The sequence below is a fragment of the Atta cephalotes genome, assembly GCF_000143395.1.
Source record: "Atta cephalotes unplaced genomic scaffold scaffold00034, whole genome shotgun sequence".
Lineage (NCBI taxonomy): Eukaryota > Metazoa > Arthropoda > Insecta > Hymenoptera > Formicidae > Atta > Atta cephalotes.
In genome coordinates, this window is record NW_012130098.1 from 1,245,118 (window position 1) to 1,270,714 (window position 25,597).

General features: G+C 34.5%; 3 protein-coding genes across 3 annotated transcripts in view; all 3 read right to left on the minus strand.

Annotated features, from left to right (window-relative positions):
- Nucleotides 1-6,187, minus strand: part of LOC105621513 — a 125,703-nt gene extending 119,516 nt beyond the window's left edge. The window contains exon 1 of the mRNA XM_012202985.1: nucleotides 3,805-6,187. Within this exon, the coding sequence (XP_012058375.1) occupies nucleotides 3,805-6,187 (2,383 nt within the window). The remainder of the gene's footprint in view (nucleotides 1-3,804) is intronic.
- Nucleotides 6,188-13,440: 7,253 nt separating this feature from the next.
- Nucleotides 13,441-17,831, minus strand: LOC105621568 (origin recognition complex subunit 1-like). Its single transcript, XM_012203039.1, has 3 exons — nucleotides 15,539-17,831; nucleotides 14,250-15,403; nucleotides 13,441-13,536 (listed from the first exon to the last, which is right to left on the minus strand). Exons 1-3 carry the CDS (start codon nucleotides 17,829-17,831, stop codon nucleotides 13,441-13,443), a joined length of 3,543 nt encoding a protein of 1,180 aa, XP_012058429.1.
- A 947-nt stretch (nucleotides 17,832-18,778) lies between these two features.
- Nucleotides 18,779-25,597, minus strand: part of LOC105621569 — a 47,422-nt gene continuing 40,603 nt past the window's right edge. Inside the window, exons 7-15 of the mRNA XM_012203040.1 lie at nucleotides 24,635-24,855; nucleotides 24,436-24,574; nucleotides 22,984-23,753; nucleotides 22,750-22,841; nucleotides 21,649-22,250; nucleotides 20,346-20,592; nucleotides 19,709-19,954; nucleotides 19,287-19,467; nucleotides 18,779-19,046 (exon numbers count right to left, since the gene is read on the minus strand). Coding sequence (XP_012058430.1) covers nucleotides 18,779-19,046; nucleotides 19,287-19,467; nucleotides 19,709-19,954; nucleotides 20,346-20,592; nucleotides 21,649-22,250; nucleotides 22,750-22,841; nucleotides 22,984-23,753; nucleotides 24,436-24,574; nucleotides 24,635-24,855 — 2,766 coding nt within the window. The remainder of the gene's footprint in view (nucleotides 19,047-19,286; nucleotides 19,468-19,708; nucleotides 19,955-20,345; nucleotides 20,593-21,648; nucleotides 22,251-22,749; nucleotides 22,842-22,983; nucleotides 23,754-24,435; nucleotides 24,575-24,634; nucleotides 24,856-25,597) is intronic.

Consider the following 25,597-nt stretch of genomic DNA (forward strand, 5'->3'; position numbering starts at 1 on the left):
AAAATTCAAATAGCTTGAATTCATAGAAAATTTTGAAATATTATTATAATTTTCCTTTCATGAATATGTTATTTTAACAATACTTTTAATCCTATCCTTGTAAATATTTATCATAAGCGTTTATCTTTTTCGCTTCATAGATTCCTTTACAAACTTTTTAAAACTATTTTAAAATATTATTATAATTACAAAGATTTTTTTAACGAAAAACAATGCTAGATAATGTTTTTTATTAAAAATTTCGAAACTTATATTATTCCTAATTAGAAAGTCCAATATACATAGAAGCCAAAATTTACATTTAATTATGTCCCAGCGAAAGTACAATTAGTGAAGCTTATCTTCTCAAAATAGAAAAATAACATTTTAATAATAATTAATTAAGGGTACTAATTACTTACAAACTTTAAACCACATTATATTAAAAATTAAATATGAAAAAATTCTGATGTACCTCGTAATATATCAATTATCGTAATATATCAAAGATCATACTAGTGGTGGCAATTATTTTACAATTTTGATATCTGTCTCAAAACAAATTAAAAACTTTTTGCAAGAGATGATGTTAATTATATAACAATAATATTTAGATGGGACCCATATTAGCAACTTTGTCTTCTTATATTCTATAGTAATACCACGATATTATTATAATACTAAATTGCAATTATATACAGTATATCATTATATCAATGTTAAATTAAATTATTAATGTTACTCATGATAATTAGAAATGACTACGTACACAGATTTAAAAAACTGTAGCGAAACTAAAATTGACCGATAAGATTGGCTTACACATATTTGCGGATAACGATATAATATTTTAATGCAATAAATTTTCAAACTAATAAATTACTAGATTACGATCGTGTTATCATGTGCGCACGATCAGAAACACGGCGTTCGATCGTCAGCGTCTCGAATCTCCACGAGCATTTCCAGAAACAGGCATACGTGACTTCCGGCGTAACGCGTTTGTTCTACCGGCTGTAAATTTCTCGCTCGGGAATTCTCATTTCTTGCGGCGCTTCTTGCGAGAGGAAGCACCATGTGCGGGCTAACTTCCGCTTTGCCCGCGCTCTGAGCGCGGATCGCCCTATGACGTCATGTGGCCGGAAGGAAGAACAGGAATTCTATCTTGAATTAACGATCACCGGACGTTTCCTCGTTTCTAATTTTTTTTAGTTATGTATGCAAATGTTCAGAGATTACTGCGATTATTTAATCAACACATCGGAATTTCTATTCATAATAATTTTCCCGAAACAGGAAAAGGTTATTCAATTTGTTACGTAATTTATATTAATTGCATTCCAGAGTGTTATTGGTTTATTAACATATCAGATTGGTGTTAAACTATAGCAGCAGTACAATTGTCATTAATTTACACGATAATTCTCTCGTTCTCTGTTTAAATATGTATTAATTAATAATCAAATTAAGTATATGCAGTAATTTACGCTATGGGCCTCTAGGCAAGATTTTTAACTTTAATATCGCATATTTTTTACATTAATGAAATTAATCGAGTCTATTGATATTGAGAAACGCGAATTTGCAATTTTTATATAATTTTATTAGAAAAATACTCTCTTTTTACATTGTGAGATTTTCGATATTATCACAGAAACATAATTGATGCGTTGGGGATTATCAAACGGCCGAAGTGGGCGGAAGGCTTGCGATGAAGGAATAATTGTGAGAACTTCGCATAGCAATCTTCCAATAAAAGATAATAAATTGCATCTCTTGTAGGTGAGCGTAAATTGAAATATTTATCTCGTGAGAGAACAACGCTGGTGGAGCAGCTGCACCATATTTAGATTGAAATTCAAAGCGGCCTGTAGGTCAAAAGATCACATCCACGTCTTATTTTTTCCTTATAATAACAGGGTAACCTCTCGAAAGAGGTGAACGGGTCAGAGTGTGCGAGAGATTTCTTCGTGATTTTTGCAAACCCTAAGGGAAGGGCTCGCCAAGCCTTTAAGCCGAAACTCTCGAAGTTTGCGTAAAGCTTCTGAGAATTGACAATGCTCGAGAGGAGTTTTCGGGGACTCTCGTAGGTCTGCCCAGTATTTTTCTGTCGAGGTTGGATTTTCATCCGACTGCCCGAGAACAGAAGTCGTGCTTTATAATTCATACAAGTTAACCGTTGGTCAATTTCATCGAACGTATAACAGAGCTCTGACATTTAAATTATCAAAAATTCAAAACTTTTTCTGAATCGAATTGAGAAGTGCTGTTCTGAAGTTATTTTCAGCATTTTTTTGCTAGAACAGTTCAGCTGAATATTTTCCACATAACATATGTAAATGCGAATTTATGAATATAATTATGATGAGGAATTTTGTTTTCTCAATATTTCTCGCAATTTTGTCCTAAAATTACTATACCTATTCACGTAAATTTAATTATCCAATGAGAATCGACGCGAAAGAAGGGAAGATCTCTTGAAAAGTTTGAAGGGTCGACAGAACGGGATATTGGAAGACCAGAGGCGAACAGTTGGAAACAGTTGAAAATTGTAAGAAAATGCAACGAAAGCGAAAAGAGTTTACCATTGTGTGAAATCATGTCAAAAGGAGGAAAATTAAACTGCCATTAAATTTGAGAGATATTTAGATGTTGAGTTAAATCAAATAAGAACAAACAAAAAATTATTATAAAATATGCATTCGAAAGATATTTCACATGTATTCACATATATTCTTATTTATCACACGAAATAATATATACATTTTTTTTTCATTTTTTTTGCATGAAGTATTATATTAAAATTGTTGTTAAATGATTTGATAACATGCAAGTTAGCCTGATAAGATGTGAAAACTTTGATACTTTGATACTTGAATATTAAATTTTTGAAACACAATGAAATACGGGTAGATATAATAAAGACGAGCGTACGTTCATGACAGAACTTTTCACATCAGCAAGCGGCACGAAAGCGGTATCGAACGGGGATATCATTCTAGGGGGAGTTGGTTATGTATATTATGGACAACATAAATTAAAGTTCTTAGGCATCGCTAGTAATTACTGTTTTGTCTGAGTTTCAGTATTTTCCGAGTTGCGTTTATCCGAGGCTTTCCTTTGCAAACTTCACATTTCTTTATTGCTTTTTTTAATTTATACTTTTTAATAGAAACATATACCTATTACGAAATTCTTCATATTACATCTGTATACTTAACATATTTTTCGGATGTTTATTAGCATCATTGTTAAAGTGATGATCAATCTAAGATATTTCGAGATATTAATATTTTAGCTTTAATTTGCGATTGAGATAAACTAAATTGATGTAGTTTATAAAACTGAAAAATGTATTTGCAAAATTTTGCATATGAATATTATTAAGATTTGTTTCAACTGAAAATAGATTTATTTTTTTATTCTTTGATTTATTTTTGATTTATCTAATTTCTACTTATAATTGAATATATATCGAAACTTGAGGAATTATGAAACAATTTATAAGAAATTATAAAAATAAAAATCATTAGATTTTAACATGATATATACTTAATGCTAAAATCGATGATTGCACATTGCACATAATGATTATTGAACATTATTTGTATAGATTATGTAATAATCGTTACATATAATTTATCATGTTTACATTTAATATGATTATTCAAATGGACTTGCTAGTTATCGATCAGCACAATCAGGCGATGATCAATAAACATATAACTACGCGGTAAGTGATGTAAATTATTTTATCAATTTAGAATTAAAAATTATTGATTATAATTATTACTATATATTAAAATTTCGCATAAGATATCTTACCTTGTGAACTTTCATCTTTTCTCCTGCGACGAGACTTCTTCTTTTCTTCAATATAATTCGAAGACGAAGAGTCATCGAAGTCCAGAAACTCGTGATTTTCATTCGCTGGCTTCTTCATCTCATCTTGCCTCCTCTTCAGCAGTTCATAAACTCTCTTGAAATAATCCTTGGTGATATCCTCGTTCGATTTATTTATTAGGGAAGTCTTGCCGTTCAAACAGCCGAAATCGCTGTTGGAACCGTCGATGTCGTTTATCTTCGAATCAGAATCGTTTGCGCGTTCTTCTAGATCCTCACTTCCATCGACGATTTTGAAGGTGTCGCTCTTCTTCACGTTTGAGCGTGTGTATAACTCTCGATAGTCCTTGAAAGTGTTCTTCGAAGGGATCGAATTGTATCCGAAATCCGGAGAATTGACATTTAACGCAGACACGCTGCTAACGTCATTCCCGTGATTTTTCACTTGAATTTTGGCGATCGGCTCGTTCGTTTTCTTTTGCCCGACAAGCAAGTAATTTTCCTGCAAACTGGTGCCGGGTCTACTGCCATTCGTCGATGAAGCATCGCCTTCGAAAATTTTCGCCACAGCTCCTTTTTTTGTCAACAATTCTTCATTTTCCTGACGAATCTTTTCACTTCGATCGTAACATGGATTCACGCAGTTTCTCAAATTTTGGCAGACCTTGCAAGTGCGCGAGGAGCAGAGATCGCGTTGCAGATCCTTCCATCTCGGTTTGCTCATGAAGTCCTCTTCAGGCACTTCTCTTTCCGATTCGCGACGAAGTCTCTCATTCCTTTTCCGCTCTTTGTATTCCCGCCAGGACTTTTCCACATTTTCCTGGCTCTTTATATGTCTTAGGGGATTTGCGAGGTCCTTAGAGCTGTCTGCGTTGGCCGCCATTGCCGTCATTTGTCCGAGCAAAACGTCGCTCTTGGTTTTTCGATAGACTTTCCTTCTGTCCAGACTCGACGACTCTCTCTTTAGCTGCGATTTCAATCGATTTTCCGGTTCTAAAGCTTGGACTAAAGCGTCGCTCTTCGAGCGCCGATAGTTACGTGACTGTCTTTGAAGCTGAGAGTCCTCGGAGGATTTTCTATAGTTCATTGGCTTCTCCTTCTCCGTTTGTCTGTTGGACTTTAGTTTCTCTCTCTCGATCACCTCGGGATTGAATCGCAAAATACTCGTCTCACTGCGCACTTTTCGCGTCCTATAGCTCTTTTGATTTTCCTCGTGACTATAGTCCGAGTATCTTTTCCTGATTCCGGCTTTTTCGATTGGTTCGGAAACGTCAGTGTGCACAGCCAATCTTGAACACGCCTGTTCCATATTCATCCGCCGCTGTATCTTTTCGCGTAGGAACGCTCTGATTCTCACCAGCTCCTCCTCATTCATGTCATCCTTTATTTTGCGAATGATTCTATCTTCTTCATTCGGTTTAGAACTCTCCTTCGTCAAATTCTCCGTTGGAATTAAAGCGTTTCGAGTTCGCAGATATGACTTCACTTTCTTATTTTCTCCATATGAATTCTTACCTTCGGAATTGATCGTATTGCTCCTTTTCAAATTATGATTTCCGAAATTCTTCTCGTTTTGTTCAATAGTATCCTTTGTTTCATTTCCACTGTATTCTTCCTCGCGAACTAAACTCAGCAGAGACTCGCTCTGACTTCTTAGGTACGCCTTGACCTTTCTGCATCTGTCCTTGGCAATCTCATCTGGAGTTCTCCCGACCGTATTACGTGTACGCAAATCGTTCACGATTTGCTGTCGAAGATAATCCCCGGCGGAGTACCTCTTGAATCCCGCTGCTTCTTCGATGTTTCTTTCGAGCTTTGCCTTCATCGTCGGATCTTCCACGGTGGACGAGTGTCTCTTTTTACTTCTTCCTTCTTTATTTCTATCTTCTACCTTCTTTTTACCTCTTTCTCCTTCTTTAATATTAACGTCGCTTCGGGATTTCCGAGGTGCAAAGTTGCATGTACCGAATTTGTTGCTGAAGCCGTCGATATTGCGGTTACTCTGAAATGGCGTCACGATAAATGAGGCGGAAGATGTCGATGGAGAGGATGTTCGTTCCTTGCTCTTCGAGCTGCTTCGAGACTCATCGACGGGATATTGTTCATGAGTCTTTAGGCCCTCCTTGAAGGAACCTCTCGCCCGTTGCGCTGTTCGGCCGGTGGTCTCCACTAGCAATCGGCCATCCTTGTCCAACAGCTGGATGACGGGCAGCGCGTCGGCGGACGTAGTGAGTTCCCACTCCCAGTGCAGCGGTTTCTGCAGCTTTAACCGAATAATCGGCTCCGCAGGTTCGCCAAGCCCCGCGGAATCTGGACCGACCGGACTGGAAGTCGTCGCGCTGACGATCGGATGGGCGTTCTTCATGGTCCCGGTTCTTTGCTCGTTCTCGCTCGAATAATCTGTCGGAAAAACTGCTTGCTCGCCCGGTCGCTGATCGTCCCGATTAATTTCTCGTTCCGAACGGGTTCGCCGTCGCTGGTCTTCTTAACAGGTCCTGTCTTGTCTCGATGAGTTTTATGGGGATTTGAGAAAGATCGTCGATTATTGAATCGTTTCGTCGAATCGCGCATTCGTCTAATGGATTTTAGTCTTAGAATGAAGAAGCGATTTATATAATAATAATATTAATAATTTTACTGAAGAGAGTGCAAATGATATAAAATATCTTATATTATTATAATAAATATAATAAAAATTATATTTTACATTCTGAGAAGTAATCTTGTATGTTATTTAATAACATTAAGAAGTGGATAAAAAAAGTTTAATAGTAACACTCTAATAACGAAAATATAGGTACACTTCACACGATGTCCATGCTTAGACAATTTTCGATTTCTGTGTCGCGTGATTTAAAGTTGTTTGCGTTCGACCATCGCGTCGTTCGCTTAGCGATAAAACTGCAGTCCCGTTTTTCGTATGACCGCGAACAGTAGCCGCATATAGTATAGTATGCGCTCTCGCGTTATGGCATTCGCTGCGCGATCACATGATCGACGATGATCGCGAGACCGATGGGTTGCCGGTCGTTCGCTTTCGCGGGCGCGTAGTCCAAGTTCGCGCGCGTTACATGACGTTATGTAACGCGACCTCGCAGACTTGGCAGCCTGTCAAATTCGCGACGACGGGGACTCGAGTCAACTTTCTTTCTTCGCAGTTTGTCGAGGTGATGACAGAGAAAGAAGGAGGGATGCATATACACACATACACACAGTTTCGCGTCACGTCTCACGTTGCGAGTGGATTCGTGGAAGATCCATCGTTCGCGCGTTCCTGCATACCGCTCGTAATTTGCAGAAGACGAGTCGCTGCACTTGCGAAATGATACCACACGTGCGAGCGTTTATGTATATCTGTATTGCAGCAGATAACATTAAATATCTATGTGCATACGTCTTGGCAGTGTATGTAAATATAAGCGAGATGCGTAATTCTTCAATCAAATCTTAACAAAATTTTTTTGTCGGTAATTTTAACTTTTTTTTTCCAGTAATAACACATGCGAAAGATGAGACATACTTATTTCAAGCGTTTTATGTCAATCAAAAAGATCAAACGTCAGTTAACCGACAGCACGTCGTGCATTGCTGTGAAAATCGCAGATTCAATTTTCCAATGCTCCTGAAAACACATGCACTTTCGAGGAATATTGAGCATAAAAGGTTTCGAGAGTAGAAAATATTTTTAATCGAGCGCATTTAATTGTACGTGAGAAGAACTTTTTTTGTAGCTCGTTCGCCGAGTTGGTTTGTTCGTTCGGAAATCGCGCGATCAATCACTGACTTCACGGTCGTCGCTTCTGCCCGCGTTCGGCGTTTTCGATCGGTCGATCGGGAATATCGATTAATCGTCGCGTGGACTCGAGCGGCAGACAGCCGCGGACCTCACTGAGGAATCGACAGTGTGAGAAGCGGATCCGGGGCTGCGCGGCGCGGCACTACTGTAAACGCGCTCGGTGGCGTCATACCGATCCGAAAATAAAGCCCGCTGGATCTATCGGGTAGGGTGCAGGAATTCCGACACGTGGGACGTGTCACGAATATCAGCGGAGACTCGCTTGTGTTGTTCTCGTCGCTTGCGCACAGGTGCGTGCACGAGCATTTAGAATACGTGGGCGTATCAGACAAACCGAATCGTATTTCGTTCATTTCGTTTCGTATTAGTGAACCAACGCAAATTTTGTTTGGTATATAAAGGAATTAAAGTTATTAAGAAGAAACCGTAATGAAAAATATAATTTTGCAAAGGAGCTCTTAAACGATATTATTTAAAGGAATTGTAAAGCTTTCTTGCGTGTGCGCGGATTCAGACATTGTTAACTCTTGCAGATAATTATGTAAATTTAATATCTTGTGTACATATTACTGTGCATCTATTATTCTTCACTATTATTCTTCACTATATTATTCTGAAGATAAAGTAAATGTTCTTATGTTACTAAGCAATATTTATATTGTAAAAAAATATTATTTTTAAAGATGGAAATAAGTTAAATAATTTATAAGTGATTCTATGAATCAGTGAGATAAAAAATACGTTGTAAAAATACGTTCTGCTGGAACTATATATAAATGTAAGATTAATTTTTTAAATTTACCAGTTTAGAAACTATATTTATGCAAACAGCTTAAATTCTTAATAATATTGCGTTCTAATACGAATCTTAGATTTGCTTCAGTATTTGTTATTTCTTTTATTTATAAACTCTACTCTCTAAATTTGAATCAGTGGATAATCACTGATTCAGAATGATCACAATATGCCATTGTTAATTAATGAATAAAATGTGGTATTCCTAATCTTGCTTCACTGTATAAATGTAGCGCATTCAATATATATTGTATATAGTATATAGTATTGTAAGATTGGAATTACAATGTGCTAGAACATGCAAATATTAGTATTTTAACTATATGTTGCTCAAATTTCTTTTCTTTGATAAATTTCACTGATTATCCAGTGCTGAATGTGGTAATATGATATGCTGATAATTCATTACCAAATATGTTATTTCAGTAGATTATCCACTGACTCAGATTTAGAGAATAATTATTCAAGTGAATTTTGTTTTGCGTCAAAATGTTGAGAAATTAATAACTGACAAATGATGTTGTAAATAAATGATGAAATTTTGCGGTGCAAATTAAAAAACCTTACTTTTTACATAATAACTTCGAATTAACTTTGATTAAAGTCGAGAATTTATAAGAATTCAGATAAAAGAAATGGTTATTTCGAGACACCTTGTATATACATTTGCTGCCAAACGCAGATCGATCAAGACGGTGATGTCAGCCAACAACTGTGATCGAAGATGGATGCACCTCAAGGATGGATCAATGTCCCGCGAGAAATTTGTTTACGATCGATCGTGGGCAGGGTCGACGAACATAAATGCATACATCTATCGCAAGTGTGTACAGGATTAGATTGTCCTAACTATGTCAATTTTGTACACTCTTCATGTCTCTTTTTTTTACACACATCAAAATCAATGACAACAGCTATCATAAAATTAGACATTGTAGCAGAAATCACTCTGAATAAAAGTTTTGTGTTCTCTCGTTAACTCAAAAATATTTAAACTTTTTTCAAATTTACATTGTGCAACGTGACGCAATTCTGGTAAGCAGAGTTCGCTTCAGTCGAAGTTTCGGATTAGCATAATATTTCCAGATTCGCATAATACTTCTTAGGTATGCGTATTCTCTGCGATTCGCGAGTTGCATTTCATATTTTACATACGACAACGAAGAATATTTAACCGAGGAATGCACATCCTTCCAGGTGCGCGTGTCTCTGTACTCTGTCTCTTCGTGAAGTGAATCGCTCTCGCGAAGCGAAGAATATATTTCAGCGATAGAGAAATGTGCAAAGTCAGGCATCATGAATAAAAAATTGGCTGGTATCCTTTTACGATCGTGCATGCTCGACGCTGATTCGCGATGCCGTGACCGCATCAAACTGGTTCACGCGTTGCTCGGTTACTCGTAACAGGCTCTTTATTTTTACTCAACGCGCCCTCGATATCGTAGAGAGTTCTCGCGTCGCGCTAAATTCGGATAAGGAAACACGCCATATACATTCTTTTGGAAATCTGTGTGCTCGTTGATCGAACCAAATTCGTCTCGTGTAATTGCGATTCGGATCGCCTTATCTTGATTTGAGTACATAGAAATCGATGATTGACATTAATAGAGATAGAATAGAAATTGCGCGATGTCTCTCTATATTTGCGTTGAGGTAAAGTTCATTGCGTGTTATTAACCGATTAGCCGCAGTCTGCCGTTAAGCGGCACGCTTATATAACTTGAGAGGGATGAGTCAAGAGGATATATAATTGCCAGAAATTGTCACCTTAGTCATCTCCAGAGATTATTTTTACCCGTATTGCATTGAGGCATATATTTCTGAGCAAAATGCAGATTTTAGCAGGAAAGAACATATATCTTTATGCTATTTTTAATTATGATATAATATAAATGCATATTTTATTAGATACGAATGGATTAATTTGAAATATATACTTTTAATAATAAAGTTGTTTTTAATATTAATAATAAAATTATAAATTAATAATAAAATATAACACAAAATATAAAGTTTATAAATATTATGTCCTGAAAGAATAACAAGAGTAAATTTTTTTTATATCTTAAGCAACAATGAGTTTATGATAGGACCGGCGAATGATAGAAAAATTTTTATACAGCATAAAAAATAATAATTTATTTTAGCATTCAGCGGAAATATAAACGTACAGTACTGGAAATTACATCTATCTGAACGAATATAAACGAGAGTTGTAGTAGTTCGACAACAAATTGCATTACCACGTATAGCCAAGCATGAAAATTGGCATATGTGGTTTTTTTTATCATTTATATATAAATCTCTCCTAAATATATTATAAAATACTATTAATGTCCTTTCTCTACCTAAAAACGCATTCAGGGAAAAGAACGATGAAATTGTTCTAGATTACTCTTTTTTATGATCATTTTTATTCTTTCTATACGTTACTTCTAACAAGTATCCTAATTCTTTTCATTAGATATTGAATGTACAGGATATTCTCTGCACGTGACATCTTAGTTGTCACGATTTGCTAATAAAGAAATTTATTGTAAATATTGAATTCACTTATTAGAAATAATTTAAAGCGCAGCCTCCTCTTTAGGATGCTATCAATGTAAACTAAAATAATCAACTTCAGTCGTTATATTAAAATTAATTGTTATTGTATATCACTGTCTGATGTACTATGAAAATGTCGTTAAAAAGGAACCGCTGTTCTAAAAATGTGTTGCTTTCTCCGAGACAGAAAATGCATTTTTTTTCAAAATGCACGTACACGGAATCTGCACTTAAATCAATTTATCTATACTTCAATTAACGTTATAAAATGTACGTAATACACATATTCAACGGAGAGATTACTCACATAGCATTTTACAGAATCATCACTGTAATAATATGTACTTACATTTATTACATGTAGTTATATATGATAATAATACGCATAGCAAGTATATGTATATGCATATAATAATACTAAATAGTACAATAAGCATTCTTTCTAGTATGGCTAACTGAGATACGTCACTTTTAATTCGCATAATGCAGATGCACTCGCCCGTATAATAAATCATAATACTTACAATAAGTCAACAGAACTACAATTATATAATTATAGGCGCGTTACGTCTCGTTTATTGTGAAATTGCACGTTTTTTTTTTTAAAGAAAATCACTATATCACGATTATAGCATCATCGTAAAAAGTACTTTCGTGACGCTCTGAATCCTTATTGTGTGTATAGCTGATCAGATAAGTACTTGATAAAAGAAGATTTTACATAATCATAATAAGTAGTTTATATTACAATATTGTTATATCAAATTTATTAAAAAACAAATTCAAAAGAGGATCAGTTCTATTATATAGTTTAGTTTTTAATAAGATAAAATATTCGTTATTGCAGGAAACATTTAATATTGCGCGTTTTTATAAATTAATCATATTATTTCTTAGTCTATGATGATTATTTTATTTAAATAACTTGAGAGAGAGAGAGAGAGAGAAAGAGAGAAAGAGAGAAAAGAAATATAGTACAGCTTATATTAAACTGATGTCAACGAAAGTTACTTTTTGCGGCGCTTTGTATTTGCAAGTGTATTAAATCTAGTCATGTCAGACTTAAGTTAATCCTGAAACCAGTCTTGAATCCTAGCCTGGACCAGTCTGTACTAAATGAGCCGAGACACACGCGCGCAATATAAATAGTGCAACAAGTGATTTCGCTGCTATTCTATCCACGTAAATTAGAGGAATGAGATACGCGCGATTTTCCCGATACACCGTGTCGTCGAAAACTTACAGGGAAGATCTCGACAATAACAGAGCTACAAGCAATCCTCTTAGAAATATGTATCTAAAATATTCACAGTGCTCAAAGCTAACGATATACGGAGCTCCCAAGGGAAGAATAGATCTACGCGAGATGAATTTTTAGTTTCTGTATAATCGTACACATGCTCCTTCTACACGTAATAGTTTTCTTCATTTTTAATCTCAAGTAGTAGTATGCTCACAATTTTATCTTGAATACATCATCTAACAATAAGACAAAGTCCATTTTTTAATATTATTTAGTTAAAACAATATTATATGTTACGACACGCGACTAATGTATACATTGTATACGTTCAAGACAATTTTAAGATTCTTTCTTTTATTATTACTATGTAGCCATTATTTATTGTATTTGCTTTTGTTATAGCATTGAATTAATTTTTTTAACATAATCATAAAAATAATAAGGATCTTATACACGTATAAAAATTTCCCCAATATATTAAAAATAATTCCGTACTAGGTTACAAAATAAAATTTAAAAAAGAAAAAAGAAATTGTGTCGAAGAAATATAGAGTATTTTACGAGTTATAGACCGAACAATTGCTTAGCGGAAAAGAAAATATCTTTCCATCGCGTAAATATCTTTCCATAAATCGACCAAATTCGTTCACGGCTGAGAATATCCAGATCACATTGCAGTTAAAGCACTCGAACTAGAATAGCGGTCTGTTTGCCGAGCGATTCATTGTTGTCCTCAAATCCTTTTGGAGCACACGGGAAATTTGGTCATTCAAATCCAATCGTTGCTTTTATCGGAATGTGCGTAACCGGCTTATTGGATTTATGCATGTAGTGTATTTCACTTATTGAAACACTATTTAGTTAAATAAATAGTTTTAATAGATACATCAATGCTATTCTTTCTCTTTAAGATTGAAAGTTCTTATAATAAATTTACGATATAAATAAAAAATTAGAGTTTTATAGCGATATGTAAAGAATAAAGAGGTGTTAATGTTTTGTATTAAAAAAATCGGACTTTATCTTCGAGATAAAATTTAAATCTAAATCTGTATGCAGAGCTTATGTACACGCGGTGCACATTAACAGGCAGAAATTACTTTTTAGCAGACATTAAGCAGCGTAAAATCTATTCTTCGGTTGGTAGCGAAAATCAAAATGCTTACGCAAGGATTCACGCGGTACAATTTCTTTGAGACTCGGAGCAACGACGACTCGTAAAGGCTACGTGTGTTATCTATATAGTACAGTAAAATACGAGCTGTGGGGTTTCTGGTTTTAAAACGAAACGATTAATACCTGAATTCTGCACATGATCTGTTACTGCATGTATCTGAAAAAGAAAAAAACAAACAATTTATTTTTCAGATATAATAATATGAATTTATTTTTTAATTTAAATTTTATTTATTTATTTCAATAAAACTTTAATTTAAAGCTTAGTAAATTTAAGAAAGTATTATAAAAGTATTGTATTTAATAAAATATGTATTCAAGAATTTCTAATTAGAAGGATTTACAAAATGTAATATGTGATTGAGAAGTACAAAAAATGTAAACGGTATAATAACTAATTTACAGTAACAAGTACATTGAAGTAGACAATATGTCTCTTATAATTTTGAATGCTGAAACACGCTGTCACAAGCTAAATTTTCCCAACACGTTAGGCTTTTGAAATAATTGAGATTTAATATGCAAAAAAATGAATTTTTTGTCATTATTTTTATAAAAAAGGTTAACATTATCTTAAAATTCTAATCAGAAATCACGAATGTATTCATTTCCTCTATAAAATATTTTTTAAATTTCAGTATTTTACTTTTTAGCCAAGTTATATATGTATATGACGAAGGATTAGACCTGAAAACATTAAACCTCATTTGTTTCGAAAATCTGACGTGCTGGTGAAATTTCGTGGCATTGTATCCAGAATAAAAAACACTTTGTCTGATTTAATAATTAGAAAAAATATTTTTTTTAAACTAGTGTCATTACTATTAGAAATGATTTATTAAAAAATACAACTTAAATTTCGCTACTGACCTGAGTCACGGCTTTTCGGAGAGTACCTTCTCCGACGTACAACGGTTTCTCCGATTTTGCGATTTCGCGGACAAGCTTCTGATCATTAAAATCCTGCAAGAGCGGTATTCCAGGAGCTCTCCTCTTTTTCAAGTTTGTATTTGTATCGGAATCTACAATGATCCTCGCGGATTCGTCTTTGCCAAAATTTTCTGAATGAATTACGGTGTAGCCGCCCAGGAAATGTACCGATTTTTTCGCGGTCTTAGTGAACGGCGCACGTGTCTCCTTATCGAATATGTGCGAGCCATTCTTTTCATACTCCTCCATTTTCGATCCTATTTTTATTGTTTTATAAATTGGATTGTGAAAAGAATTTCTCGGGACAAACGTCGAAGGTTGAGTTTTGTTAGACGTTCCGGGAAGGTTGCAATCATTTGATTTAACACTCCTGCCTCCGTCTTTCATTTCCTTTTTCTTCGTTATTACTTCCGGCCGCTGCAAGTTTCTCGCAGCAAGGGGCACCGCTTGGCTTTTCATGAACTTACGCCTAGCTACTTTCTCCCTATCGTTAATTTTAGAATGTTTCTCGACGGTCGTCGCGTCGCACCGAATCTCGTAATACTTAACAAAACTCCTAACTTTACCCGGGGTTATCGTTACAACGTCGCGAAACGATTGGTCGTTACTTACGTTAGCTACGGGTGTTACGGCCCTGTTATTGTCATTATTATTATAAGGATTTACGGAAGTAATTTTCTTAGCTATGGCACACTTATCGCCGCTACTCATCGTATCCTCTACTAATACTAATGCCGACCGATTCGTGATCCTTCTTCGATCTTCGTCAGTCTTTTCTTTACCGCGAGTATGAATCTCTCTCGAAGCTCTTTCGCGCTTCCTGTCGTTTTCCAGATTGTTCTTGCGCGATGCATCTGCGATCGCCTTCAATTCTCTACTGTCGAAAATCTTGTTCATCGTCGTAGGTGCTCCAATGGGAATTCTCTTTTGGGATTCGTTCTCTTTATGTCGCTCGCGCTCAATATTAGTTTTCTTAAGTATCGTCTTAGGAATATGAATATCTCGTAATTTTTTAAGCTCTCGATTGGCATTCTCAACCGTATTTTTTGTGGGTTCCGATGTTTTCTTAATGTTTGTCTTTATATTGATCTTTTCTGATTTAATATTCAAAGAATTATTGCTGATCATCATTTTGGAGTTATCTTTTATGTTTGCAACTTTATGTTTGATATCGCAGGATTTATTATGATTTTTAATCTCAATATTTTCATTTTTTATAATTTTTTCACTAATCGTTGGAATGTCATTTTTGAGATTTTGAGGCTTTTCCTCGATATTTATTTTCATAATATTTTCTTCTTTTATCATTTTCTCAACGGTTGGTGTATCGTTATTTATATTAGTAATTTTCGTATTTAAAAGAACGCTGCAAATCTCGTTTTGAGATTTTTCAAATGATTTAGATGTGTTCTCTTTTTCTTTGGAAATTCTACTATTGATCCGGCATGATATCTTCTCATCTATCTTTGTTGCTAATTTTTTATTTTCGGGACTCACTATTTTTAATTTTATATTATTAAAATTGCAAAGAAGCTCATTCAACACGTCATTTTTTACATCTCTGACACTTTTATTTTCTGATTGCATTGATTTTACATTCAAAATCTTGACAATCTTTTCTTCCATTTCGTTGGAGTTGTTAAAAATGTTTTGCTTCTTCGTATCCATTTTTGTCGCATTACAGAAATCACGCGAATGTTCGTTTTCCATCGTAAAATCTGCATTTAATTTCCGGATTTGATTTGGTGATTTATTAGTCGTGCTTAATTCTTTATCCATGCTTGAAGTTACAGAAATTGCCGCATAATTCATTGAGATATCTGTTGAATCATCAGATAACATAATTTCCAAAAAAGAATTTCGCTTAACTTTCACGGGAACACTCTTCGCGAAAATATCTTTCGATGGCAAAACTGTATCATGGTTATTCTCGGAAAAATTACTTTTTTTCTTATTCTCTTCAAGTAATCGAGTTTGTTCGATTTTATCCGACTTGTTTATAAGATTATCAGTGGAAATGTTCTTGCTTGATTCACCATTGTCATCATGTTCGTTTTGGGATGACTCATTGAACAATAATTTTTCATTCTTGGCAACACACTTCCCTTTGATGTCATTGCTACTTTTTTTCAAAAACATTTTCTCTTCTCGATATGTTATTTTTGTCTCTTTTTCAATTCTGTTGGCTATTTCTAAACTGTTATCTATCACGTTCACGACTCCTGAAGAAGTATTACTTCGATCCATCTGTTTTACATCGCTTGCAGTAGTTTTCCCCGTTATTATGTTTTCTTTCTCAGATTGGAAAATCTCCTCGCTAGCTTGCACGTTCCGAGGTATCAAATCGAAATCTTCCTCCCGAATTTTCTCGCAATTAACATCATTATTTCTATCATTACAATACATTTGCGGAATCGCCTTTAATTTCACGTCAACCTCGTTTACCTCCATTATAAAAGGATCGTCCTTTCCCGTTTTCGCGGAATTTCTTTTGTCGACACTCGACGTGTATGATTTATCTCGTGCATTGTCGCACCAATCTTTTACATCTGCGAATTCCTCTCGGATTTCAGTCAGTTTCACGGAAGAAACGGCGCTTTGTTCGCTGGCTTGTTCATTGTTGAGAATGGATTCGTGACTCTGCGAATTGTCACACGGCACACTAATTTTTACATTAGAATCGCGTTTGGATAGAGAAGAACTTGGTGATTCAATCATGAATCGTATTTTCGTACCTACACGACATTTCGATTCGTCATTATTATCGAAAACATTATTATAATCAAACGATCTCTTATCACTTACTTCGTTTTTGTTCATGCTACTTTCGAATCGGCACTCATTAAATTTCCGAGCGAAGTCATTGTCAAATGAATCTTTCCATTTGTCTAGATACTTTTCGAATGGAAGATTCGTCGTTGTCACACGAAAACAAACGTCACTGTTATCATCTAATATGTGCGCTTTTGTCGATTCTTTCTCGTGTAAATTTTGCGAGTTCTTAGGACTTACATTTCTGTTCCATGTATCGGACACTACATTTTCGAAATCGTGCAAAGTGAAAAAGAGCGGTGGATATTTATCGAATGCCTTCTGTTTAGATGACGCGACATTGCGAGAAGATGATTTCGATATGATTGATTTTGGAATTGGATCATCATTTGCGCTGTTGCTTGATGTCAAGTTGTCTCTTATGGATGTCGTATTATCGCAACGCTTTACTTCGATCATCTTCGACGCAGTGACGCGATTCTCGCGATGATGTTGTTCTGTGTCGGCTCTTGGACAGGTTGCCGAAGTGTCGCATTGCGGCTGAGTTTCGACATATCCAGAATTGTTTCGTCGACATTTTTCTAGTAGAAGCGGCGGCGGTGGACGTTTTTGCTGAGATATCGCGATGTCGTTCGTGGTTTTCGTTGCACCATTGCTCGCCACCGACGATTCGATCGGTGCAATCTTGATTTTACGTTTCGTTCGTCGCGGTGGCACAGGTGGTTCAGTTGAATTTCCATTATCTGCCATAGAAAAAGATTTGGGATTTTAGAGAAAGATTCTTCAATTTCGACAGAAGATTTTGAAAAATGAGAGATTTCAATAGAATTCGAAAATGATACATTATTTATGACATTACTGTTACATTTGTTACTCTTACAATTGTACATAATACAAATGATGAATATATGCTTATAGCGAACGAACTGTTAAATCTAAAAGTTAAACACGAGAAGATAACCACGACGGCAGACTGTTCGAGACATACTAAAGATGATTCCTTAGAAATGACACACACATTTCCCCTTCCTAGGACACGGTCAATACCAATGCTTATATATAATTCCCAAGTTTTAAATTCATGCTAGATGTAATTAAAATCAAGGACATGAAAACATTACGTAATGTTACTTGAAAAATTCAAATATATTTTATTGCAATATAATGTATAAAATAGGTTGTTATTACATTATATAAAAAGTATGTGATATATTGTATATATATTGTATATTTTATAAAAAGTATGTATGAAAGCATATGTTATAGGTACTTTACTTAAACAATTTAAAGAGACAGATTTAATCAACAAATATTCTACTTTACAAATATTCTACTTTATTTTGTAAAATTATAAAATTAGATTTGCTGAATAGTAAAAGGATTATTCTTATTTTTGCAGTCTTTTCTCAATATTTTTTAATTTAAATGACCAAGAGTAGCGAAAAGTTACGAACTTTAGTAACTCTGACAAGGGTTTCGCTAAGCGGATAACAACAATTCGATTACACTCGAAGCTACCGTATGTTCGATACAACATGTATGGCATAGTGGAGATAATAGTCTTTTCGCAAATAGAATTTTCTATGAGATTCCGTCATATGCAATCAATAACAATAAAAAATGTAATAACTCGTTGAAAGATTTTTGTCGACAAAAATTTATATATAAATACGCGAGTATATAGATATATCACTTACCTAAATAAAAACTTGGCGACTTGTCCTACTGATGTCGAAATCTTCTATAGATAGCAGCATGCTGGCAGATTTTAGTGCGTTATTGTCAACGAGATCAGTCATGTACAGGCTGTTGGTATTATTGTGATTGCCCATAGCGCTGGATGCGGCACTACTATATGCGCTTGAAGTGTTCTGCACCGACGCTACATCCGTAGTTTTCTGAACGATCCACTTGTTCATCATGCTGGACGTTTCCGCTTCCGATGACACATCGAATTTGATATCACTGCGAACGAGATAGAGAATAAAAGAGTTAAATCTACGGAGCAAAATTTTTTTGTGTGGAATAAAAATGATTAATCCGTTATATTAATTTATTAAATCGAGAGGAACAAGCAACTAATACTGCTGCTGCAGTCTACGCATAATTTATCCGAATTATTCGTTAAATAAATTTTTTGCGAGACAGATTTACAGTTTTTTTTTTTTAGTAAATTATTAAATCAATTATATCTGAAATACTCACTGTAAGTAATTGTTCTCTACAGAGCCCTGGTTTTGATCGTTTCTCGATTCCACACTTTTTCGAATAGCAGGCTGCGAAAGAACCAACTCAACCGTTTCAGACGAGCTCTGTAGCATCTTCAGAGCATCTTCATAGCGAAGGTTCAGCAGATTCTGTCCATTTATTGCTACAATCCGGTCACCTGTCGAGAAAAGTAATTCACGATATTTTAATTTTGTACATCTAATTAAATTTGCATCTATTTGTGTTACTTTCTAATTTAAGTCTATTTATTTATCTCATTATATTGTCTTTTTTCAATTTATCCATTCGTTATCATTGTAGTTAACTGCAATGATGCATTGCAGTTCATTTTAACTATAATCTCGATTGCGAGTCAGATAGATGCTTTTATCTTGAAGTAACATAAACATTTTCCGAACCTTTATTTACGTTTCCGGCCATATCGGCTGATCCTCCAACGGAAACTGCTTGAACATAAACGCCACCGTCATTACCCTCCATTACTTGCAAACCTATACTACCACCATGGCCGCGTTCCAATTTGATCGTATGCAAAATTCGTTCTTCGGCGAATGACAGCTCTTCTAAACGAGCCATTAAAGATGCAGACATCGATTCGTCTTCAGGAATCCGGAAAGTTTCGTCGTCAGTTCGTATATCAGCATCTATAAAGGTAAAAAATAATCGTGAATTTTATTATAAAACTTTTATCTCAACAGTGATATTTATAATAAATGTAAATAATGCTATAATAAATGTAAATAAAATGTAAAAATTGTTTATAAACAACAATGAGAATTAGCTAATCAAATATTTAATTTATTTAAATAAATTTATTATATAGAGTGTTTTTGAAAGTTTCAAGAATTCATAAGAATATTTTTGTATCAAAATGACCCATGTTTTGGACTTATAGAACTTGCTATAAATATTTAATCACAATGTTAGAAATAATTTTTTAATTATATAAACACAATTAAAATTATTTTTATAATCATTAATTATTATAATTATTTGTATAAAAGAAATTCTTATGAAAAATATATTATTACTTACTCAACACGTATGCTTCCGGCATGGGTGATTCGGTAGATCGTGCTGATAGCGATTGAATAGACGATTCGGTATCGGATTTTAGAGACAGTGATTCCGTATCGTCGGTAAGCGCGGTATCTTTCTGAACTAAACTGCTGTAAATCGCTCGCGTACCCATTTTCACACCCAATCGACGCGGCAAGCTAGGTGTACGAAGACCACTCGACTGCTTCGATGCACCATAATTCGGTAAGCTAGATGCTTTCATCTAAAATGATAATATTGCCTTATTAATAGAGAAATAATAAATAAATATCTAGAAAATAATTAGATTGAAAGTTTCATAGTAGATTCGAATATTAATAAGTAATGAGAGAATAGTAAACAATAATAAAATTTACAATAAAGAGAAAATTTACAATAAAATTTACAATTAATGAGAGTACGGCATGATCCTTCGTGCGTAAAGCTGCATACATATTTTATATTTAAGTAAGTCTCAGGATTAGTAGTTTCAGCTACATTTCGAATCATTTTCAGTGAAATTTCTTTCGATTCCACTCTTTTAAAGAGATAGAACGCTACTTCAATATAATTCCTAATCTTTTATATTGATTGAAATTTCGGGTAAAGACCATCAAAAGGTCAAATGGATAGTCCAAGAGCGTAACAGTACAAATTCTTTTTCAGAAATAAAATATAAAACACAGTCATGTTTGATAAATAAAAAAATAAAATTATAAGCGAATCGAAAGTTAGAAAGTAACAATTTCATTTCTGAAAAATTCCACTTTCAATTTTATTTCTTATCCAATACAATGCAGTTTTTTATTTATTTTATTTCTGAAAAAATTCTTATTCTTACGCTTTTGGTTGGGCTATCTATTTTGAAACGATATTCATCTGAAGTTCCAATTAGTGTGAAAGATTAAGAAATAGCATTGAACAACTTTATCTGAAAGCGTTATAAAGCGATTTAAAGAAATTTTCGTTGAGGATAACTCGAAATGTAGTCGAATTCAATTTTATTGTTTAACTGAAGTATATATATGATACTTTGCGCACGAAGTACCGCGCTGTACTTTAATTAGCCGACTATATATATTTTATTTCTCTAATATCAATCTCTAATATCTTGTTACATTTTCTTTTATTTAAATAGTTAGGAATATGTTGAATATTCGGAATATGCTTTTATCGATAAATGCTTGCTTTTATTTCTAACATGTAACATAAATGTATACTAAATTCACGCTAACATCGTTAGCATGTTTTGAATATGGATCTTAAAATGTAATGAATAAATATAATTGATATATACTACCTTTTGCAATGTTTTTTTAATGTCTGATACATTCCAAACTTCGTCGGGAACAGGAAACTCCTTCTTTCCTGATAGACGAACTTTATTAATGGCGGCGTATAGTTCTTCAGGATTGTTAGATTTATCTAGCTGGTTAATGTTGTTTGACATAACTTTTGGGAGCGAATATGTACATTCGGTTTCAGTCTCGCTGTCTAAACCAGGGCAGCCGTAGAGTTTGTCATGCTCCGATTTTGTTTCTTTGGATTCCAACAAGATCTTGTGCGGTGTCATTAAACCTCTCTCCGATTCATCCTCTGTGTCTCGCGATTGACCTTCTGGTTCTAATCGCACGTTTACTTGTGCATAAAGAGCATCTTCTTCAGATGAATAAAAGACAGGTTCGCGACCAGCGTCCTTCGACGTTGCCGTCACTACAATTGGGTCTTTCTGAGGATTTTCATTCTCCTTATTTTGGTATTCCTCTAGTTGCATTGGATAATTTATTCTCTGCTGTACTTTAACCACGTTCGCGATTGTTATCTTAGTTTTACCATCGAGACTCTTGGGTTTTAATGGTGTAGTATGGTGTTTTACTTCCATACTCAGGGGTACTCCAAATTCTAAAACATGATGTAAATTGATTTTTTTTCTAGATATCTTTATATAAATGTTTCAAGAAAATAACATTTTACAAAAATTCTTTGGAGTGGAATCTAAAGAATAAAAATTGAGCCAGTCTTGAAAAAGAGTAGTTCAATTTTCAATCTTTAAGAGTGACTTTAAGTCACTTTAAAAATTTTAGAGGGCACATTAATTGTACTTTGAAAATTTAAAAAATTGGACAAAAATTGGACAAAAATTGGAAAAATACGATAAATCAAGAAATTATAGCAACAATTAAAATATTAAATTAAAAAAAATTTTTAAAGATCTCTGTCCGTATAATCGCTGAAAATTTTGATTCAATTGTTCGCGATATTTACATTTTAAGATTTCCATAAAAAAAGAAGATCAATATCCTTGCGATAAAGTGTTACAATTTAGCTAGTTTCTTATCTTGAAACTTTCGTGGAAAGTTCTAAACATTTCAGCAAGCTTAATCGGTAGGAAAGCGTGTACCTTTAGCGAGGCCTTGAAGTGACGTGAGCTCCGAACGAAGTCTGAGGAAGAACTGATGATGCAGGGACGTGAGCTTAAAGGCGAAGTAACTTCTAGAAAATAGAAAGATTCTTTATGTAAACGTCGTTATTGTAAGCGATAAAGGAAGTACTCGATATATATTTTCGAAGTATTCGTCGACGTTCCATTTAAAACTGTTCGTTCGATCGATCTTCGAAATTAGAGCAAACTTACTTTCGATGATCCATCCGTAGTTTGAACTTGCAACGTTTCCCATTCAGCTTGCTGTATACCACCAGACAACTCTTGCTGTAACTCAATGTCTGCACATCTCGCCACTGAAAATGAGCCAATTCCGTTCTTTCCCTTGGTTCGCCCCCTCGCTCCAGCAACTTCAATCCTTGAGAATGTATCGCTAGCCACACGTTGCTCTCTGTTTTTTTCTTGCTGCTTTTACTATTTTTGCTGTTATTATTGTTAACACTATTAATATTATTATTGTTATTTTTATTGTTGTTATTGCGTGTTTCGTCGCGACATAAATCTGCGTTCTTCACGTGCTCGTCCGAATAGGGTATCGTCGGCATATTTTCGCGGGAGTTTAACCGCGAAATTCCAATTCTGCCATAGGTGGAGCAGATATCCCGGACAGGTTTCTCCTTACGATGATTTCCTGCACCGTCGAGCGACGACACGACATCGCGGTTGTCGGACACGATGCTTTTCCCCTTTCTCTGCCGCATCATCAGTTTCTCTAACTCCTTCGAGTCTACTGTGGCAATGTAGTAGTGCGAACCGTAATCCGGCAGGGACTGCGCGTGAGTTATGAACATCTCCTCGGCTTTGTTCGAGTCCAAGCCACGGCGGTCGCGGTGAGCGCGATGTAGCTGCGCCCGAAGTGTATCGGCGTCGACGCAGGGTTGCGATTGATGCCGGTCCGCGTTCAATATCAAAGACTCCGGCACGTAGTGCTCGAGGAGGAAGTAATCTCCACAGCCATGCTCCTGTGGAATATACAATAGCTCTGATGTGAAACAGACAAATTAATTTATAAGTACGGATTATGTCAGAATTGTTATTAACTCTCTCATAATAGATCAGAATAATATCTCTAACAATCAACTATTTACTTAAGCTTGGGAATTATACAACTATTGATCTCTGGTATCGCTAATTGAATATAATTTAATAATTGAATTTACACACAGTGGAAATTATATAGTATTGTTATATGTATATATTATATATTATAGTATAATATAGATATATACATTTAATTCAAGAAGTATAATACATTTAATTCAAGAAGTATTGATAGGTGGAATAGAAGATGTTAATTCTGAAATTATTTGTTTTTTTTTAACCGATCTTACTTAAGTTTTACTTATTAAAATTCAACAAGGAAGTCTTTAACATCGAAATCTTTGAATTTGACCATCATTGGATTCATATATATGAAAATTCTTAAACTTTATAATTGTAAAGTAAAAATTAATCGTATTTCATGTAAGAAACGTAGATTCTTTACAGAATCACAAATATTTTCTATCTATGTCACAATTTTTCATTTTACATAATTTTACCTAATTATTTGAAACTTAATAGTTATTTTGTAACATTTAATTGTTTCGTGACGGTAATTTCATTTCAAATAGCGTGCATTACATAAATCACTGGTTAACTCACATTGGCGTTGTAATTCCCGAATTCAGCTTGAAGTGCGAGGCCCGTCAAATTGATTAATTCGGAATATGGGCATACCAGCTGTTGTTCCAGTATACATCGCCTTATTTGCAGATATAGCAAATGTTTCGATATCCAACTCCTGAAAATGATACGAACGTTAATCGAGTCATATATCGTGCCATTTTTAGTTCAAACTAACCTGGTACCACGAAGAGATGGTAGAAAGAATCGGAGTCGCAGGTACAGCATGAAACTAGTCGGTAGACCCAGCAAACTTTTGCTTTTACCGCTGCTTAACCATCCTGGTGGTGCGACTTTATTTAATTTTGTGTCGGGTGGTAACATCGCAAAATCTCCAGCTAGTAGTACGGCCAATCCTAGAGTGAAGTTTTCATCGAGACTTTCCGCTTGAACAATAGCCTGGAAGGATTTGCATATACATTGTATAAAATGTATATATCACATATACGTATCTGAGATTAGTTAAGTTCATATATGTTGGGTTTCAATTCACAGTATTTTTAATATTGCAGATCTAAAAGAGTAATTATAAATAAATATTATTTTATAAATGTAAATAATAATATAATTATTTGTTATACAATAATTTCTAGCATATATTGATAGCACAAATTTGATATATATTTCTATATTTGCTACTTCTACTTATGCAATATGTGTAAGAAACGCGAGAGGGAATACTAAAATGATGTTCGTAAACTACGATTCAGCGCGAAATTATTATGCGAGACAAGCAATTAAATGCAGAGAGCATGGGTGTGCATTTGATTGTTCTAAAAGATTATTATAGCGTGACATGACACGCATTTCGGCCGCAGAGGTAATTTTCTATTGTCGTGAATCTGCAGAAGTAATCGAATTTGAAAGTTCTTAGCGGCCTCTTGGGCGTTCTAAATCGACCATTTATTAAAATTGCACGATAAAATACTCCAGTCACGTTCAAAAGCTCGAATTGAGTGGAGAAGATACAGAGTTGCGAGCTTGAAACCGTCTTTTTAATAAAATTAAATGTCATTAAGAATATATCAGAGTCTCTATAAAATGTGACTGAAATTGAAAATTCCAATATAAAAATGAATGTTACACACACATATACACACACACATATATATATATATATATATATATATATACATAGAAA